The sequence below is a fragment of the Lactuca serriola genome, chromosome 2 (genome assembly GCF_051521515.1).
Source record: "Lactuca serriola cultivar US96UC23 chromosome 2, Lser_US96UC23_V15, whole genome shotgun sequence".
Classification (NCBI taxonomy): Eukaryota; Viridiplantae; Streptophyta; class Magnoliopsida; order Asterales; family Asteraceae; genus Lactuca; species Lactuca serriola.
In genome coordinates this window covers 203756783-203775854 of record NC_136409.1, presented here as the reverse complement: position 1 = coordinate 203775854, position 19072 = coordinate 203756783, and the positions used below count along the sequence as shown (strand labels likewise).

General features: G+C 37.0%; 1 protein-coding gene across 1 annotated transcript; it reads right to left on the bottom strand.

The window, feature by feature from the left end:
• Positions 1-886: 886 nt before the first annotated feature.
• Positions 887-1563, bottom strand: LOC145090737 (auxin-responsive protein SAUR50-like). The gene has a single exon (XM_079028834.1). It carries the CDS (start codon positions 1413-1415, stop codon positions 1020-1022), a length of 396 nt encoding a protein of 131 aa, XP_078884960.1. The 5' UTR covers positions 1416-1563; the 3' UTR covers positions 887-1019.
• Between the last annotated feature and the right edge of the window lie 17509 nt (positions 1564-19072).

Genomic DNA, 19072 nt, shown 5'->3' with positions numbered 1-19072 from the left:
ACAGGCAATGTGTCTATTAAGGAGATTAATTAGAACTTGCTAGACAAGCAGCAATCCAGAAAGAAGGAAATGTCATGTTTGAAGAGATAACAAGATTGCTAGGACTAAAAATGGTGCAAGCTTCTGAATTATGAGGAATATTTGGGGGGGGGGGGGGGGGGGGGGGGGGTGGGGGGCACATTTTTAATCCCATGGGTATTTTGGGAATCGTTCCTTTTATGCATATTTTATGTTAGATTATGATATAGTTTTTTTAGAATAAACAAGGTTATTGTCTAGGATTTTTCAGTTGAGTTATTTCAACAAATTAGACCTTGTTCACCAATTAATTAAAAGTCCGTTCTTCTTTTTATTCCCCTATTTCTTTTCTTTGTTGTTCGGTTTTTTCCTTAGACATCAAGGTTGATACCTTACATAATTAAACTAGCTTTCAAGAATTTGCTGTAACTCTATTTTGATACTACATTGTACATGTGCACATACCAACATGATTTAGACATTCTTTCTGATTTATTCTATCCAATTAGCCTAAAGCGTGCCCCTTTTCATTTATATCCCTTTGTTAACCCCATACCAACATGATTTAGACATTCTTTCTTGTTTTATTCTATCCAATTAGCCTAAAGTCCGCCCCTTTTCATTTATATCCCTTTGTTAACCCCGTTACGCATTAGCTTTCGGTTGAACCTGACCCGGTTAATTAACCCGGTTACGGAACGACATGATTTTCTATTCTAGATTCACCACTACGAATATTCCCCAGTTAATGCAACACTTTTTCGAGAACGACTATTGTCGGTCTATGGGTAATAATGACCAATTATATCAATTTTTTGGTAATTAGCTAACATTAGTTCAAGACCTATAGAAATCTATAACAGTAGAGTAGCATGAAAAATTTAGGTTCCATTTTTTTCTTGCATCAAAGTTAATAGTCATAGCTAGTTGCATACAATAGTAACTAATCGCTTTACATCAAATTACGTACAGTCTTGCAGGAACATCGATCCCAACAAGACTCAAAAACAAAACATGATTCTTCGATCCCGTGGGGTCATGGCACACCGAACTACACCAAGAAAGATCTCCTCATTGCAGGGTATATAAAGTCTGGAATCAGCTGTAAACTCGTACTCTTCTCGAGCTTGATCCAGCAACGCACCGAATAGAGGGTGTTTTAGTAACTTCACCTTGATCACAAACCTCCTCTGGCTTTCACCTACATATACCACCAAATGACCCTTTGGGACATCTCTAGGAATACACGCTTCCTCCTTTCCTCCATGCATGAAAGATGACGACCACCTGAATGCCCATTGCCAGCACTTATCACACTCTGCGTCAGAAGGTAAAACTTCATTATTCATCTTTCCACATCTCTTTAGCCATGCTTTCAGAATCTCTCCTCTCAGCATGTCTTCTATATGTATGTATATATTAATATAAGTATCTTTTAGCTAGATAGACAGATAGAGAGAGAGATAGAGGAAGAGAGATTGGGTTGAGAGTAGGAAGCTCTGGAGATTTATATATGAAGAGCGAAAGAGAGAGAGGGAGAGAGATAGGTATAAAGTTAGTGTGGTACTGCTTGACTGCTGTTGTCATTAGGATTGTGTAGTTGGATTTTGGTGTGATGGCTGTTTGTACTTTAATTTGTATTATTGATACGAAACTGCACGGACAAGTATTTTGAATGATTAAAAAGGTATTTAGGGATCACATCAATATTTTACAATATCTTTAAAAAAGAAAAAATAGTACCAATTGCACTTAGTGCATGGACCTTTAACCCATGCACCTTTTCATCTTCCTACTTGTGGGTGTTATGACACTTAATTATTATCATATAACTATATGCCGCTTTTTAGGAGAATTCTTGCCTTCCTAATTAATCATTTTGTTAACCATGTGGTATGGTTGGGCCGATGTTTAGGCTGTAAAGTTAACCAGGCAGGGTATGGCGTGAGTTAAATGCTGTGAGCCCAACAAAGTCTGGGTTACAGAGCTTTGAAATTATGATTGAGCACGTCGGCTAGCTGGGCCTTTTTTCAGCCAAATTAACTACTATTATATACTATAATCTTTAATGCAATAGATTTGATCTGATTGAATTTATATTGGTGATCTAATTATATTTGGTGTTAGTGGAAAAGTGTGTGTTGGCCAAAATGCAAAATTACATCACTTTACACTTTGGATGTTCCCTTGGTGCTCCAATTCTTCTTTAATTACCGACCCATGCAATCTGATTAATACCAATTAAAAGTCAACTCGATATTGTAAATGTCGGAAGCTTTGAGCGTAGTGTTCTTGAGTCGATTGTTCACCATTATCATAAACGTGGTTCTTGGATTATTTCGTGATTACATCTTTCTTTTAAACCAGCTACATATATATGATGTTTGTTGATATATTTTTTAGCACCTGAGACACCTAATCTACTTGATGTACGGCAAAGTTTTACAAAAAGCAATGATTTTAATTGTGATAAACTCGTGTGTTGGCTTTACGAGACATTTGTGGTCTTTTTTTAATTGAATAACGAGGGTTTCATTATTAACGAGATAAGATCTCACACATGTACACAAAAAAGATGGAAGAAAATAATTGTTATCCAGCAAAGAGTTCATCCCCTCAAGGAACAAGCCATGGTGTTGTAGTCAGATGATAAGTCAAATGGACAGATCATATATATGTTATTATTTCCTATTAAAATTTCTCACAACTTCTATACATTATCTGCTTGAAATTAAACATCAACCTATAAAAAAATTAAATATCTTATGATTATACTAGATATTTTTTTTAGAACGTACGTATAAAATATTGAGGAAGAATATAACTTTGCTCATCATGTTGGCTTAAAAAATAAACCCTTGTGTATAAGAGGGAAATTTAGCAGATTGAACCGGTTGAGATACTTTAAATAGATAGATTTTGTTTGATGTATATGAAGTACATCGATCGATCATAGATCATTCATATGATGCGATTTATAATTTTTTTTTTAATATACAAAATTTTAAATTATTTAATTATTTGACTTACTTAGTCTTATGATTTTTTTAGAATGACACTTAATTGTTGATTCTTGCACACAAAATGTCAACATGACCACAAGGGTCCAAAGGTAGCATCTCTCACCCCTGTCCCGTCCACGATCCCGAATTAACCCATTTTCCAGGCCCCAACCCCAACCCCGAATTTAACACCTCACTCCTGACCTAGTTTCCTTTGAATCTCGTTAATTAACCTTGTTTGGGCTAAAGTATCATGTTTAACCTTCTTTACATTATTTTTTACTCGTTTATTTTATTTAGCTTTACATATTACAGCAATTATTAATATAAAAACATATACTACACAATGACTATACTAAGTTTAATATTTTTTATAAATAAAGTAAATAGATGTAAATTAGCATAAGGTTGTTTGAACTGAACTTTCTTAAATGTTTGTCTTGATTGCATAAGTGTATTAAACATGACAACGCATTTTTCGAATTTGTGTGCTTATTTGTACCATTTGTTGCTTGCATATGTGATATATACGCAATTTATTGTCTTACGATTTTAACAATTATATAAAATTGGTAGTTGAAGGGAAATTAATAGTTGATTTGACGTGATTTGATCATTCAAGAGCATCTATCTTGCAAGTATTTGAGAGTTTTGTGTGTCCACACTTCTCTTACAGTTAGAGTTTAAGATTTTTCCACTCAGATTTTTAATGCCAAAAATAATATGAAAATTCTATCAAAGTGGAGTCTGTCAAAGAAGTGATAAAGGGTCATAAATGTGGTAGGGCAAATCACTTCACAAAAGGATTGTAGAGCTGAGACAAACGTAAAAAATTTATCCTACTACTTATAAAAGTACCATGGTCATATGATGAAACACACATGAATAAGCTTACTTATTTTTAATGTTCTGTGAAAAATGATAAGCCTCGAAACCATGGGTTAGTTATGTAATTTTTTTGTAATTCAAATACTTTTGTACCTTCATTATTAATTTTCAATCGTGGTTGAAAACACATTTGCTCAAGTTCAAGGGCTATTGTGAAACATTCCATATTTAATATTATGACATGGATAGTAATTAGTAATTACAATAAATGAACAAATAATCAATCAAAATAGTAATCATGTAAACTTGGTCCAATTCAAGATTAACTACCCAACTTTTCCATTTAGGCTTTCAGGTCCAACATGGAACTGGATCTCATCTCAACTAAGGGCCGCCCACTTGACCCATAATCGCATCGTTTTTTTATATTCGTACGTAACACCTTTTTTTATTATTAATATTTTATACAACTCATTTAAAATATAAATTATTTAAATTATTATGTATAAAAAAACTTAAAGTATAAATCACCTATTTTTACTATTGGTTTATATTATTTCTATTTAGCATTAGGGAAAATGACTTAAAAAGGTAATATATTATTCGATTTGTAAACATTTGGTCATTGAGTTTTTTTTTCCGTCCACATTTACCCCTTCAACATGTTACAATGCACACATTCAGTCCTTATAACCAGCTACTCCAAGTTAGCCGGTAAAAATGACTTCATTGGATAATATCTTTGTACACATTTAGTTCTTAATATTTTTGTACACATTTAGTCCTTAATATTTTTTTTGTTTAAGTCATTTTTGTTTTTTTGTAAGAATTCAGTACTCATGCATGATTTCTTTAGGTTTTTCTCACGACATCTTACGTGAGACAATCATTAATGAAGTGTTTGGGGCTTTTGAGGCTTATGTTCATCGCGATCTCGACTACTTGGTTGCTTAGGTCATGTGTTTTGAACGTCATAACTTCTTCATACGATCTCGGATTTTAACGATCTTTATATTCATGCGTTCGTATTTTAGTCTACTACAACTTTCGTTTAGATTACTCCCGTTAAAAAGTAATATTTACTTACGTTCTTTATATCCATACGTGTTTTATGAATGTATGTATAGATGTTTTTCTTATAAAATCGTAAGTAAAAATATATTACACTTTAACGGGAGTAATCTTAAAGAAACACTTTAACGGGAGTAGTAGACTCAAAACCGAATACGTGGATATAAAGATCGTTAGATATCGTATAAAGATGTTATGACGTTCAGAACAGAAGATCTAAGCTAAACCACAAGACCTACGCAACCAAGCAGTCGAGATCGATGAACATAAGCATTAACAGTCCCAACACCTCATCAATGATTGTCCTACGAAACATGTCGTAAGAAAAACCTAAAGAAATCATTCATAAGTACTAAATGAGTACAAAAAAAAAAGTTATTTTGAAACAAAAAAATATTAAGGACTAAATCTGTACAAAAATATTAAAGACTAAATATGTACAAAAATATTAAGGACTAAATGTGTACAAAATGAGAAATATATTACCCTATTAAGTCATTTTTCCCGATTAACCTGGAGTAACTGGTCATAAGGGTTAAATGTTGACGAAAAAAACTCAGTGACCAAATATGTACAAATTGAAAAATATATTACCATTTTAAGTCATTATCCCTTAGTATTATCCTTTATGTAAATTTTATGGTTCATAGAAATACAACATAAGAAAAAGAAAATAATATTGATACCAGTACATCCTTTTTCTATGACCTAAGTATAATGTAGTTATATCCCTTAAAAACAAATCACAAAAGAAAAAAAAAAGATAAATAATATGTCTAATTTTATCATTCATTTTTCAAGAAAAAAATAGTTCAATAGTGTCATATCATAATCAAAAACCAATATCTCAATAACCAAAACAAGTCATAAGAAAACAACATCAGAGTACAACTCTCAAAGATCTCATGTGCGGAAAATCATAGTGTGATGTGTTGCGATCATGCCGGCTCCTTTCCTTTCGAAGAAGAAGTACTTGAAACGAAAACTGAAAACCGTAAGCACGAAGCATAATGAGTCCCCCATCATACCACATAACAACATACTGTCAGGCATATATGGGTGCCCGACCTACCCTGTCAGTCATATCTGGCTGCCCGGCCTACAATGTCAAGCATATTTGGGTGCTCGACCTACCCTGTCATGGATATATATGGGTGCCCGACCTACCATCCAATGTAATTCAACCAGTTTTGGGGTCTATTTCGCCCCCAACCTACCCTCTCAAGCATATCTGGGTGCCCAACCTACCCTATCAGACATATCTGGGTGCCCAACCTATCCTGCCAAGCATATCTGGGTGCTCAACCTACCCTCCAGTTTATCTCAAACGGTTACTGGGTCTATTTTACCCATACCACTACCACATAATAACATAGCATATAAGCACAAAAATCTTAGCAGATAGTGGCATACCAGACAATCATTACGCATACAATTATCTTTAAACAACTAGTAACAGTCCATCATTAGTGCCTTCGACCCACTCATTTCGGGAAGGTAACTCACCTCAAAAACTGGAAGTAGTTGAACAGTCCTCGGCTCCGAATATTAAACCAACTCAATCTCATACACAAAAGATTTCCCTAATTACTCTTTCATAATAATAACCCCTTAAGGGTCAACTTTGGTCCAAGTTAAAGTCAAATTCAAAGTTAACGCTCCGAGTTGACTCAACTCATCGAGTTTGCCCTTCAACTTGCCGAGTTCCCAAGAATCATAGAGTTGTGCAATCATGATCCAACTCGTCGAGTTTTCCTCTAACTCGCCGAGTTCTTCCTTTTCAACAGAATCGGGACTCCTCAGTACAACTCGTCGAGTCCTTCTATGAACTCGTCAAGTTCTTCAGTCTGTTAACTATTCTTAATGCTTTAAGCCATTATTCTTCAAATCTACACCCTATACTTCAGATCCAGACCGAAAATACCTCTAGAAGGGTAAAGTTTCTAACTTTACCCATTAATATCTTTCTTAAAGAGATTAAGCTCAAACCCTAACCTAAAAAGGCCAAATTCGTAATTCAAACACCACCAAAACTACAAGATAGACCATGAGGTCATAGATCTGGACTCTAGGGACTGAAAGATCACGTAAAGTTCCAGCTTTCACTACATGCATGGCCATTAGAAGCTCTAAAAGGCCAAAATGATGGTCTAAAGGTTTCATGGGACTTCTATGGCCATAAAGTTGGCACCTTTATGCCATGAAAACCCCTCAAGACCCTAGATCTGAAGTGTTAACTCATTTGGGACGTCCAACTCCCAAGGACCATGATATTTGGGTCAAAACCAAGCGAAATAATCCAAAAAGGAGATCTACTCAACTACAAGCCAAGGTTCAAGCTTTATACCAGAAAAGTGTCGTGGATGAGGCAAGGATTCTGAATCTATAAGCTCCTTCTTGAGTCTTCAAGTTTCTCCTTCTTCCAATGGCTTCAACACATACCTTGTCACAACTGGAAATTTTGTGTCATGTAATCTATACACTCAAGCTAATGTGAATCAAAAACTTAAGAACATGGTTGACACCTACTATTATGACATCAAAAACTTCAATCAAATACATCATACAAGTACTACAAATAGTCATCAAACAATTGGAGACCCTAGAAGTCCTTGTTTAAGTCCATTTTGGACTAGGACTTCCTTATTGGATCCAAATGGACCAATAAGCTTCCAATTAGACTATCATGGGCTTAGAACCCTAATTGGGCTCTAATTGGACCCACACTAATTTATTTCAACATTTTGGGCCATGATGGGCCTAGAATGGAATGAAGTAAAAGCTTTGATCCATGAATACCCTAAACTAGTCCAACAAAAATGGAAAAATCATACTATATTCTTTTATGTTAAAATTCACCCAAACTAACTCTAATTTTGGGCTTAAGGGAAAAAGCCCAAATTTTTCTTTTTCCCTTCCAAATTCTCAGCCCAAGGCCCAAGCCCAAGAGGAAATGGAAGAGTTGACTATTTGCTTGCCACCTCATTTATACCCAACATGTTTCCATGCACATCTCATACTTCTAGGAACATATCACTTCAAAGATCACTTCTCTTCTCTCCTCTCTCTCACTCTCGGCCAAAACACACACACACCACAAAAATCTCTTCCAAACTCTCTCTAAATCTTGAAGAACATCTCCTTCCCCCTTCTTCAAAAATTTCGAAATCTAAGGAGCTTTCAAGAGGATCTTTCAAGCTAATCATCATCTTAGGTAAGTTTCTACTTATATCCATGATCTAGCTACTTCATTCCATCAAAAACCTCTTCTAAATCTATTCCAACTTGTGATCATGCACCTTAGAAGTCACCAAACTCGAGATCTACCAAGGAAAGGTGCTAAGGCCGAAAATCACTTCATTTTCTTCCATTTTCTCTTCAAAACCGAAACCACACCCAAGGTGAGCTTCATACCCCCTATTTTCTGTTTTTATGAGTTTTGTGGGGGGGGGGGGGGGGGGGAGAATACAAGTGAAAGTGTAGATCTATATGTGTTTTGTACGCTTTGTATGATTTCCATGCTTATATGTGTGCTTTTGTGTGTTATAATGTTGGATCTAGCCATAAAACCCCTCAAAACCGAGATATACTTTATGTTAAATGATTCTAGCATCAAATATATTTCTACATACAAAGTGTTTCTAGAAAAATAGCTAAATGGCTTAGTAACAATTTCTTTGGGCTAAAAACACAATTTTTGGACCTAAAATGTGAAAAATACAAAGTTAAGGGCCCAAATTGACATATCACGAATTCTGATGGATGAGGTGTGTTAAAACAGTTTCAATAAAACAATTTCTGGAAATATACTCATTTGGAGGATTAAAAACATAAATTTCAAGCTTAATGGGCTAAAAATGACATTTTCGGCCCAATGAGGCCCATTATGCGAGATTTTCTGTTTTGGAGGGCCAAAACTGTGTTTTTCTGTAAAACAGTGGACTATAAGTGTTCCAAGTCCTTTTCAAAGGTTTAAAATGCTTTTTAAATTTAAAAAGGACCAAAGTTGCAAAAATTTTACAATTTGGGCCAAAATTGTCAAAGATGCGAAAAAGAAGGGCTATTACCGAGAAAACTGCAATTTCAGGGACTTAAACTGTTTTCTATGAAAAATATGCTGAAAAATATTAATTTCAATAATTTTTGGTGTTAAAATGTCAAGAAAATTGATTTAAGGACCAAACCGGAAAGTATTTAATTAAAGGGTTGAAAAAGTAAATTTTACAAACAATGAGGGGTTGAAAACAGAAAACTTCCAAGGCTAATTCAATACACGCAATTTGATCAAATAATGGCACCGCGACTATCGACGAAATACAATACACTACAATACCAAAAGTCGTTGTTAAACGAATTGGTTCGGTCTCGAACCAATAAAAATCTGAAACTACTAACACGACGACATTACGACACTACGATTCATACAAGTAACGTTTGGGAATTCAATATACATGCGAGTGTGCACAGACGTCTACGTACCATCTTTGGGCCCCAAAAGTGTAAAATCTTGTTTGTTGGGCCTAGCTAGCCCAATAACCTGATCTTAAGGCCCGAAGACCTCTATCTTACGAAGTGTTGGGTTTTACCGATCTAACACAACGTAAAAGGACTTTCAATGGCTTGTATACTGCTGGTCCCCAAGGGTCCTTTGGTATTGCTAGTAAAGTCGACATTTCATGCGAGGCGGGTCTGGGACCCCTCGTACATTTTTTTTTATCCCCAACCGGTTAATAGAGTCATCGAGGTCTTCGTGCCCTCTTTCTCTTCGGATGTGGGACTACACATAGTCAGGGCGGTTGGATAACGTGATTAGTACGGACGACGCCTACGGGATCGTTAGTATAGCTATAAACTGGTCGTTTGTGTAATGCGTGTTTGTAGCAATTAATCATGCTAAAAAATAATCCAACGTCGCCTGGGACTGACACTACACGCTATGCAATGGTTTCAATGTAACTTCATGGAATTCAAGGAATTAGGAAAACATCGGGTTTTCCTAGGGTTTTCAATACATACAGATTCGAAATGCACACAACTTTAATGAACAATTTTTTTTTACAAGTATAGAAACAAACAAGCATACCTATGGATCTTCACAAACGTTTTCAAAAGCTTTTCTTTTCAGAAAATATCGGATTTTCTGGTGGTTTTCAAACGATACGAAACATTGTTTTTCTTCAAATACCGCTTATGAACTCACCAACATTTCACATGTTGACGTTTTTCAAAATACTTGTATTCTCAGGGAACCAGTGAATCAAAGGAAATCATATTCAGTGATGGCTTGCAGTTTATCTATGTACGAATCGAACAATTTATTTTTTTGGGAATGTAATGTTTAAACAATGTACTTCATGTAAACTCTACTGGTTGTACTATATTAATGCATGGTGACGAATGTTGTTACGTTTCATATATATTCAATGTTATGGTATTCAATTGAGTCACGAAAGCCCCCGAACGTTTCCGCCGCCTGGTTCGGGGGTGTGACAGGTTGGTATCAGAGCTTTGTTTATAGTGAACTAGCATGTCGAGCCACACATTGATATGCAACTATAAACCAAAAAGAGGGACTAACATAACTCTGAACAAAACAAGCAAATAAAACACGCTTGCTTGCATTAGGAATAAGAACCTAACGCCGAATCAAACACAATAATGTTGGTATCTCGGTTAATTCGGGACTGTTCTTAGTGGTACCAAGGAGTGAATGTAGCCTGATCAACTACATTCTCTCCAAAGTAAAACTAACACACGTCTTGATGAGATCGGGATAGCTAGGGAACCTAAAACTATACCCTTTATCACCAAAAAGAGAATGTTCGCTTAGTCTGTACAATAGTCATAGCACCTAGGAATAATGTTAGCATATTTACATACTCGCGCAGACAGCATGGCTGGTTTTCATCACCCTGGAGACCCCTATTTCCCTAATCAGGGAAACAACGGGTGGCTAGAGGAGGAGGAGCCTGAGGAAGAGCAGCAGGGTATCCAGTTTCATCAGGTCCTAGTAGCTCACGGGATGCTTGGGGATGAACCGGGAGAGAATCCAGGGGAAGCACACGACGTCGGACCCGACGAATACGTAGACACTGACTACGAATTTGGAGAGATCGACGACGACGACGAGGAAGGTTAGGTCGGGGATCAGGACCCCGTCCCGCCATGCGAGAACGAGGCACAACCAGATCACCCCGCTCCACCAGTGAACCCCCCAAGAGAGAACCGTTCCCTCGAAGCTGAGATCGCCGCACTGCGACAACAGCTGTATGCTATGGAAGCTCGGGCAGTGCAAGCAGAACATGAGAGGGATGAGGTTATTGGAGACATGGCAGAGATGGCGCAGCTACTGGCGCAACATTTCGGCATATGACCTCGGCACCACCTCCAGACGCAGCTCATCGCGGTTAGGGATAGACTTATCATAGTAGGTCATTAGGAACTATGTTATGTACTCCGGCTCTATGTTTAAGTGACTACACTACTCATAGAGCCGTTATGCTGTCGAATTAGTGTCACTTATGTATGCTCTTACGAGCAACATTTTCTTGTATTCAATGCGGATAATATTAATGAACCTTTATGTGTTTAAATAAGGTGCAAACCCCGTAAATTAGGGTTTCATATCTGCCAGTCTACTCGTCGAGTTGAGGCCTCCTAACTCGTCGAGTAGGTCTCTTAAAATACACGGTCCCTACGATCTCTACTCGACGAGTTTAGGGCTCCCAACTCGTCGAGTTTCTCTTTAAAATAGCATAAACTATAAGTTAAATACATACCAGGAACCGGACGTTACATCATTTAAAAAAATGGTGATGTGACAATTAAAACGCCATTCTTTTGAAAGAAATAAAATAATCGAACATTAAAATCCGTAGATGTCATATGCGTAACTGTATAAAAATTAGACTATTTTGATGGATTATCTAATATTTGACTATATTTTTTAAAATTAATTGATTACATCAAAGCTATTTGTCTTTTTACTATAGAAAAAATAATATATATATATATATATATATATATATATATATATATATATATATATAATACCAACTGAGTTAATAAATAAAATTACATCACAAAATAAGCCATCATTCTTCTCATTCTCCCTAAACCCTTCCACATTTCGGTCGACTCATCTGTCTCTCTAGTCGTTGACGCTTAAATGCGACCTACCCTTTATGTCATGTTACTAGCCACCATGTTTACTCCATCACTTGTCACTACCTCTACATCTGGTGACAATATATCGCTTCATTTCCTCCACTCAGCTAATCGTTCTCTTTCCGATATCGATCACCTCTCCTAATCGTTATCCTCAAATGATAGCTCAAGGTACCAACATCCCCAATTCTCTTCATATTTGTTGTGTTGCCCATCCATTCTAGCACTTCCCAACATGTACATCACCTCCCTTGGCATTCCCGACGGTGGCCCCACTAACATCGCCACAATATATATATATATATATATATATATATATATATATATATATATATATATATATATATATATATAACCCATTATTCTTCTCATTCTCCCTACACCCTTATACATTTCGGTCGGCTCATCTATCTCTCTAGTCGCTGACGCTCAAATGCGACCTACCCTTTATGTCATGTTACCACTCACCATGTTTACTCCATCACTTGCAACTACCTCTACATTTGGTGACAATATTTCGCTTCATTTCCTCTACTCACCTAATCGTTCTCTTTCTAATATCGATGATCTCTCCTAATCTTTATCCTCAAATGATAGCTCAAGGCACCAACATTCCCATTTCTATTCATATTTGATGTGTTGCCCATCCCTTCTAGAACTTCCCAACATGTACATCACCTCCCTTGGCATTCCGGACGGTGGCCCCACCAACATCACTACAATATATATATATATATATATATATATATATATATATATATATATATATATATATATATATATATATATATATGCATTTTTTGTGGTTCGATTTCAGCAATAGAATGATTAGGTTTAAATCATTTTCAAGTTTTGAACAATTAGATTTGAGATCAATTTCTAGATTTGAAATTAAGTTTAAGCTTGAACAATTGGGGGTGAAATCAATTTCAAGTTTTAAATAGTAAGATCTAATATCAATTTTTGGTTTTGATAATTGGATTTCACATTGATTTTTGGGTTTGAATTGGGAGTTCAATTTGGTTATGTTTTCAGGTTAGATATTTGAATGTGATGTTATTGGATGACAACTTCAGGTTGTGGTGTTGGAGGACGTTACATTTAAGTAATGGTGGATGGCAACTTTAGGTGGTAGATTGTAAGTTTGGGTGGTGGATGGCAGATTTAAGTGGTATTGGTTGCGTTCTCAGGAAGACAAGAAAATGTCACCAATGAGTTCAATAGTGAGGCTTGGTGGGCTTGATGATCCAATCTATTTAATTAATAATGATAATAAATAATCTAAAAATAATAAAGACCCAAAGATAAGTAATTTTGTTATTTAAGAGAGTTGAATAGACGATAAATAGGAAAATGATCAAAGCTGGTGTATTTGCTAACCATGAGGATCTGTAGTATAAAATTTCCAAAACTATGACAAAACCTATGGAAATGCGTATACCACAAGAACTAAAACTACAAAAACTAAGAGTAAATTACAATTTTGGTGCCCCAAAGTTTGCACATATATATACAGTTTAAGTCAAGTTTTTCAGAATTTGATATGGTTGGTCTTTATGGTACCAAAATCCATCGAGGTTTGTCCCTAAAGCTAATTTCATTAACTCATATTCGTTAAATGCCTATAAAATGATCATTATACCCAATACCTTTATTTTATCTGTTGTATTGGCATTTGTATTGACATTGTTAATGATGTGAGGGGTTATTTCTATAAAATACTATGAACAAGCCCTTAAAGGCTTTATGGTTGTCGATGTACCATTTTGTCTTTAGCACATTCCCACGGTCTCCCATCTTAGCATCTCCAATGTCGGCACTAGAACCATCGCCTCTAACTGCCATCCTTTCACCCTCTAACGGGAGCCTCTTCCAACCTTCACATCTAGTGCTGACTGTGCTTGTTGGAGTTAAGAGAGAAAGAGTTGGGAAACTACTGCTTTTTATTGATCTCAAAAGACACGTACATAACAAGGAAAGCACAAGACTTATTTAAACTAAAAACATAACAGTAAAAGAGAAAAGTAAGGAGCACTATCCCACTAATTGCAGTAGCATCTTTATCCCGAAAGACTCGCCTAATACTTCCTGATTACCAGGTCACTTAGCTGACTGATTCCAAGTTACCGTTGATGCATATTTGGATCAATATTCAACACGCCCCCTTGATTCAAATGTGCATACTCCAAGCAGATCTCTAAAGTATCTGAATTTTCCAACTGGTAGTGCCTTTGTGAGAATGTCAGCTAACTGTACATTAGTACTACAATACTTGACAATGATTTCTCCTTTGCTTACCAGCTCACGGATGTAATTAAAACGAGTGTCAATGTGCTTTGTGCGACTGTGAAGTACTGGATTTTTAGTCAAGAAAATTGCAAACTTGTTGTCACAGTAAATGTCAGTTGCCCCGAGTTGCTTTTGTTGAAGTTCTTCAAGTACTCTTCTTAACCATACACCTTGACATGTTGCAACAGTTGCAGCTATGTACTCTGCATCGGTACTTGATAATGTTGTTTCTTGTTTCTTTGAGCTCCAAGTTACTGCACCTGTGCTTATGGTGAACACATTAGCTGAAACACTTTTCCTGTCATCACTACATCCAGCCCAGTCGCTATCTGTAAAACCACACAACTTGACTTGTGTCGCTTGAGCATACCATATTCCATGTTTAAGAGTACCAGCTACATATGTCAGAATCCGCTTTGCTGCTCCAAAGTGGATCTTCGAGGGATGATTCATGAATCTGGATACAACCCCAACACAGTAGGCAATATCAGGGCGTGTGTGTGTGTTAGGTAGATCAGACCTCCTACTAAGCTCCTATATCGTGTAGCATCTACTCTCTCTTCACCATCTTCCACAACAAATTTTTTCACTAGAATTCATTGGTGTTGCAGTGGGAGTGCAACCTATCATACCCATTCTAGTAAGAATGTCTTTTGCATACTTGGCTTGATTCACAAATATTCCATCAGCACTTTGAATGACTTCCAGACCCAGAAAATAACATAGCACCCCCATGTCACTCATTTCAAACATGCTCATCATTTGTGACTTGAACTCGTCAATCATTATATTGGAGGAACTCGTGTAGATAATGTCATCTACATACATGCAAACAATAATGATATCACATATACCAGATTTCTTTATATAGAGAGTTGGCTCATTTTCACTTCTACTGAACCCATTTCCTTTAAAATAATCATCAATTTTGCTATACCAGGCCCGGGGTGCCTGCTTTAGGCCATAAAGAGCTTTCTTTAAACGGTACACCTTGTTTTCATTTCCAACCACAGTAAATCCTTCCGGTTGCTCGACATATACTTCCTCCATTAGCTCACCATTGAGAAAAGCCGATTTCACATCAAATTGATAGACAACCCATTGTTGTTGAGCTGCCAAAGATAGAAGCATTCGCACTGTTTCAAAACAAGCCACCAGTGCGAAGGTTTCTTCAAAATCAACACCAAATTCTTGTGCATAGCCTTTAGCGACGATTCTTGCCTTGTACTTATCAACTTTTCCATCAGCTCCATACTTTTTCTTGAACACCCATTTCAGTCCTAAGGCATGCTTTCCTTCTGGTAATTCCACAAGTTGCCATGTTTGATTTTTTGTTATAGATGCCATTTCTCAGCCATTGCTTTCTTCCATTCTTCTTTAGTTGATGCCTCTTTATAAGTTTCGAGATCTGCACAAAAGAGAGCAAATTGGCAGGATGCATAAATATCGGCCAGGGACCTGAATTTTGTAGGTGGAGTGCTTTCCGGCGATTGTCCCTATGAAGGTGAACTGGAGCTTGAGGAAGTAGTATTTGATGCATGGCTTGCCGGTGGAGAGGATGGTGGCATGTTGTTGTTTTCCAAAGAGCTTGACAACTCATTGGGTACCAGACCATCTTCTGGTTCAAGACTAAGAGACGACACATTATCTTTTTATGTTTCTTCTTTGGTCCATTTCCATTGTTCATTCTCATCAAACAATACATCCTTTCTAGTCATGATTCTTCCATTTTGTGGGTTATACAACCGATAGCCTTTAGCATAGGTAGAGTACCCAACAAATATGCACTTAATAGACTTTGCATCAAATTTTTTTTCTTGACTGAGATGGAATCAGGGAATATGCAACAGATCCAAAAACACGTAAATGGCTTACCAAAGGCTTAATACTGCTCCATGCTTCAAATGGTGTTTGATTCAATACCGCTTTTGTTGGTGATATGTTCCGTAGATACACTGCTATAGCAATCGCCTCTGCCCAGAACTCATCGGGTAAACCTTTTTCTTTCAGCATACTAAGGGCCATTTCAACCACTGTCTTATTCTTTCGTTCCGATACGCCGTTTTGCTCCGGAGTGTACGGTGTAGTGAGTTCTCTATGTATACCATGTTCATCACAAAATCGATTGAATTCTTCAAGAACAAATTCACCTCCATTGTCGGTTCTAAGAGTCTTTATATGGAACCCACTTTGATTCTCTACTTTAGCCTTGAATGTTTTAAAATTAGCAAATACTTCTCCTTTACTCTTCAGAAAAAACACCCATGACATTCGTGTATAATCATCTGTTAGTAGTAGAAAGTACTTACTACCTCCAAATTATGTTCTCGACATGGGTCCACAGACGTCTGCATGAACCAACTCAAGTAAATTAGAGGCTCTCCAAGCACCACCTGTTGGGAACAATTTTCGATGTTGCTTACCATAAACACAGCCTTCACACAGATCCATTTTTGTTATTTCTGGTAGCCCATGAACCATGTTGTTTGTATGAAGGAGCTTTAGACCTTGCTGATTTAGATGCCCATATCGAAGATGCCACAACCATGATTTACTCTTTTCTTTTGCCACCAGTGCAAAGTTTCCAATTGCTGAAATATCTAAAGGAAACATTTTGTTCTTTGTCATTGGAATCTTAACAATCTCCTGAAGATTTTTGCTAATAACACACATTTCATCTTGGAAAAGAATGGAATGCCCGGTTGATATTAGTTGCCCAACACTTAGAAGACTATACCCTAAAGAAGGTATATAGAAAACTTCATGTACAAGACGTGTCTTCCCAGTTGTCAATTGAATTTTCACAGTGCCCTGTCCTTCTCCATATAATTTCTTTCCATCACCAACTTGAACTACCATCTTTTGCGTGTTGTCAAGTGTAGAGAAGACATCTCTTTGCTCGGTCATATGATTCGAACATCCATTGTCAATGAACCAAATGTTGTTTGCTTTATTCACATCTCCAGCACACATCATGAGAGCAATGTGTTTCCGTTCTTTATGATCATCCTCCTCCATACGCACCATGAACAGCTTCTCGTCTTCCTCAGTTTCACCCAAGTTCTCTTTAGCAGCATAACTAACATGTTGATCCTTGAACCAACAGTCATCTTTCACGTGACCAAAACGATTGCAATGTTTACAGTGCACACTATTTCTTCCTTGGCCTCTACCGAAGCCTCCTCGACCACGAGATCTGCCTCGAAAGCTTCCTGATCCATGACCACCAAATGATGTTGTGTCTTGTGCTTGAAAATTTCTTGATCCACGTCCACCATAGGATGATGTATCCTGTGCTTGCAAATCCTTTTCTTCTATTTTTGTTGGTGAACGTTTAATTCTTGCCTCAGGGGACTGCAAGGACCCCATCAATTGATTAACGGAGAGAATTGAGAGATCCTTTGATTCTTCTATTGATGCTACTACATGATCAAAATTCTGTGGTAGACTCCGCAACACTTTCTCGACAATGGTTTGATCACTTATCTCTTCACCATATGCTCTCAGTTGACTCACAGTGTCCATACTTCTTGAAATGAAATCAGCAACAACTTTGTCATCTTTCATTGCTAGGTTTTCAAATTCTCTCCGGAGAGACTGGCGCCTTACAACAGCAACCTTTGAATCGCCATGAAATTCTTAACGTAACACCTCCCATGCCTCTTGTGCGGTGCTTGCTGCTGCGATTCTTGAGAACATCGTATCATGAACTACTTGCTGGATAATGGCCAGTGCCTTGGCATCCTTTCTCTTGTTTTCTTTCATCAGTGCTTCGTCATCTTCAGTGGGACACCCATTTTCTACAAACTCCCACAAGTCTTGTGATTTGAGTAGTGTCTGAGTCGTATGTTCCAATACTGGTATCCATCTCCCTTGAATACTGGAATCAATGGTTGTGCCGAACTCATACTATTTCCTGAGTTTGCCATCACAGAACCGCCTGTTGCTCTGATACCACAATGTTGGAGTTTGTAATGCCCGCAGATCCGGGCTAGTCAAATTAGAGGCAATAAGTGTCGAAAACGACTTTTCAAAAGAAGCTTATAAATAATTTGAACCAAGTTGTAGTATATGTCACTAGGTTACCATACATATAAAGAACGTCGAAATCCGAATTATAACGAAGAAGTTATGACCCGTCGAAGTTTCGCGACGGAACCGGCTTGATACCGGGAGGCGTAAATAGTGAATTTACGATAGAGCGTGATTTAGCCTTGGCGCTCTAAACGAAAGTCGTAGAATATGTTAAACCAAGAACTTCGATAAAAAGAACGCCCAAATCTGACTTCGTATGAAGAAGTTATGATTTTTCGAAGTTTCGGATTAGCAGTGTACAACCCGAAATTCGAATATTAGATCGAGCGATTTTTAGCCGACACGACCTGAACAAGAATCAAAGATCTCGTTAAGAGTAGCATAACGAGAAAAAGATGGGCGAAAACGGACGTCGGATAAAGAAGTTATGAGGATTTAACGGACCAATCCTGTCCCGACCTGCTAAAAATATAACTTTAAAAATAAAGTCAAAATTAGCCGACAGAGTCTAAACGAAAGTTGTAGAGTACGTCTCCACCTACGCGTGGATATAAAGAACGTCAAAAACGGAGTTCGTATGAACGAGTTACAAATTATAATAGCATATTTACGTATTAAAATAAAGTATAAATCATATATACGTACACACACACACACACACA